General features: G+C 51.9%; 1 protein-coding gene across 1 annotated transcript; it reads left to right on the top strand.

The window, feature by feature from the left end:
* The first annotated feature begins 550 nt into the window (after window positions 1–550).
* On the top strand, window positions 551–1,757 carry LOC142290037 (uncharacterized). Its single transcript, XM_075333984.1, has 5 exons — window positions 551–616; window positions 758–841; window positions 931–1,147; window positions 1,226–1,382; window positions 1,502–1,757. Exons 1-5 carry the CDS (start codon window positions 551–553, stop codon window positions 1,755–1,757), a joined length of 780 nt encoding a protein of 259 aa, XP_075190099.1.
* The last annotated feature ends 1,258 nt before the right edge of the window (window positions 1,758–3,015 follow it).

Raw genomic sequence — 3,015 nt, 5'->3', positions numbered from 1 at the left:
TGTCATGGATCATGTATGGTTAATCCATGCACCCTGCCAAGGGCAGGTCACGGTGATCTGCGCACATATCAGCTGACATGTGTGCCTGCAAGTTATGAGACATCGTGTTCCACCCGCAACTATTAACCCCTTACATCTCGCAGCCAAAGTCTGGCAGCGAGATGTATATGCCCGTGGCATTTTGTAAACACCGTACCTACAAGTAAAACTATACATGTTTGGTGTCTACAAACTCGCAACGACCTCAGGCATCACAACAACACATTAGTTTTACCATATAGTGAACATGGTGAATTAAATATGACACAAAGTATTGTGTGATCACACTTTTTTTTTGCAGGGTTTCCACAATTGGAATTTTTATGCTTTTTTTTTTTTTCCAGTACACTATATGGTAAAACTTATGGTTTCATTTAAAAGTACAACTTGTCCCACAAAAAAACAAGCCCTCATATGAGGAAAAATAAAAAAGGGAAAATGCTCTGGGCCTGAAGGGGTTAACAATCAAAATATATTACAAATCGATTTTACCTTTTTATTTAACAGGAATATGAAGTTGAGGCGCTTCCAGAAGGGGACGCGAGGGGTGGAGAGATACAAGGAGTGGGCGCAGAGAGTATAAGTTTATTTTAAATACATCACAGAAAGATTACAGTGCGCCCGACACATCCACAGTGCGCCCGACACATCCACAGTGCGCCCGACACATCCACAGTGCGCCCGAAACATCCAAGCTTTTTTTTTTTGTTTTATTCAGGCTTCCGATTCTGGGGCTTGTGGTAGAGTTCCTCCCAACACCACCTCCCGTGGTCGTCAGCATAATCGTCGTGGCGGTCACAGTGTAAGTTGTTTTTTTTTGTTTTTTTTTTTGTTTTTATATTTACTTCATTGTCCTTTTTGTGTAATTTTTGTTTATCTGTTTTTCAACAGGCTTCACAGCGTGCTCCTGACTTGGACGGTGAGCAGACCGGATGTATTAACAACATCGACCTCCTCATCGATGAGGTTCGAGAGCGGGAGCCGCTGTGGAACATGGGTGACCGCCGCCACGCTGATTCGGTTGTAACCCGTCGGCTATGGGAGGAGGTTTGCCGTGAAGTGGTGACAGGTTGGGAGGACCTCAATCCTAGAGCCCAGAATCGAGCAAGTAAGTATTCACAGTTCAGTAGGTTATGTTGCATGATGTAATGTTTTGTATACTAACCATTGTGTTTGAACTTTTCAGGGCAAAAAGTTCAGAACCGGTGGCGGTCCATCAGGGAACGCTTCAAGAAGGAGTTGAACAAAGAGATGCTGGCCCCGAGTGGATCCGGAGGACGCGTCTCAAGATATAAGTATTTCCGAGTGTTGGCGTTCCTCCGGACAACAATGGCGTACAGAAGGTAAATATTTCACACATCTACAAAGTAAAACTGTTTACATGTGTAACCTTTTGAGTTTCAGCAAGAGACAGGCAATAGCAATATAATTTTTTTTTTTTTTTGTTTCCTTTCTTCCACAGCACAGTCTGCAGCACCCGGGAGCCAGCATCAAACCGTCCTGAAGCGATCCCAGCACAGTCCGCCACCGGGGAACACTTGGACAGACCCCACCCTTCTGCACCTTCCCGGTCTTCTGGTCCCTCTGTGCCATTCACCAGCGCTGGAGCATCTGGTGAGGCTTCGTTACATGAAATGTCGCCCTGGACAAGCCAGGGGACACAGGTAACAACACACACCCCCTCCCCCAGCAGTTCACAGCAGACATCCCCAAAGTGACCTGCTTTCTGCCTCGGGCTCAGACTGACACACCAGGTGGGCGGAGTCAGGAGATGGAGACGCCCACCGAGGAGTGAGCTGGCCTGAGGCAGGAAACAAGCCCATATAAGTTCAGGAGTGAAGGGGAGCCAGTTGGTGGAACCGCTGGTAGCCGGGGCTGGGCGGTGGGCCCCCCCCCCCCCCCGGTACTGAATCGGGGAGCCAGCTGGAAACCGGAGAGCAGGAAGAGTGTGCACGGAGGCGAAGGAAAGGACTTACACTACAACCTGGGGTCAGGGGAAAAACACCGCAGCCGCCTGAAGGACCCGTCCATCCAGCCGTTTGTTTCAGCAGAGACTCTGTGTGCTTCATTGGGCTGAGTGAGTACCACCGTGCCATGCGGCACAGCGCTGCCCCTGCGCCCCTGCACCTCCACAGGCCCCATAGCCCGCCTGTCCACCATTCCAACTCCATCACTGGGCCCCGGGATCACCAACCCCTACCCACGGAGGGGCAACACAACAACTGGCTGCTCCATACCATCACTCCCGGGATCCCCAGCCAGAGCAGCGGTGGTGTACACTCAATCACCACAACCGTGGGTGGCGTCACGGACAACAAACAATCCCCACACCCAAACCCCCTTTCACTCACGGGCGAGGAGCACCGCTAGAGTCCCCGGGATCCGGCCCATCGCCCGAGCCGCAGCAGCCGCGGCAGCCGGACCCGAGCAGTGGGAGAGCGTGGCGTCCCCTCCTCCGCCCGCGACATAAGCTGCTGCTGACGAGTTAGCTTTCCCCCTACCCCACCCCTCTGACACTGCTGCCCTCAGTAGAACACCTTTGGGTTCTAGGCGGCAGCGTCAGAGGTCTGGATAGGAGCTATGCGCCCGAGTTCTTGCATCTAAATGCAGCCTTCCAGAACGCAATCAAATTGCTCTCCCAGCAAACCAGTGCTGCATTCAGCCTGGTTCAAAACACCATGCAGAGCAATACGCATGAATTGTGCACGCGTCTGGACAGGCTGCATTTAGATGCAAGAAAGTCACCCAATCATTGTTTTTTCCAAGCAGTGCTCGAGCGCATGGAAAACCTTTCTCCTGAGCAGCAGATGCATGTAATGCAAGCCACCCACAATGCTCTGGCGCAGGTTACCCCCCCCCCCCCCAACCACCTCCAACCACCCTAATTCCTGCCGCAGCTCCCCCCCCCCCCCCCTCCTCCTATACAATACCAGCATCCAGCCCCGTTCCAGCATCCAGCCCCATACACGTTCCCAA

Source organism: Anomaloglossus baeobatrachus, chromosome 2, assembly GCF_048569485.1.
Source record: "Anomaloglossus baeobatrachus isolate aAnoBae1 chromosome 2, aAnoBae1.hap1, whole genome shotgun sequence".
Classification (NCBI taxonomy): Eukaryota; Metazoa; Chordata; class Amphibia; order Anura; family Aromobatidae; genus Anomaloglossus; species Anomaloglossus baeobatrachus.
Note: the sequence above shows the minus strand (reverse complement) of the source record. Positions and strands in the feature narration are given on the sequence as shown.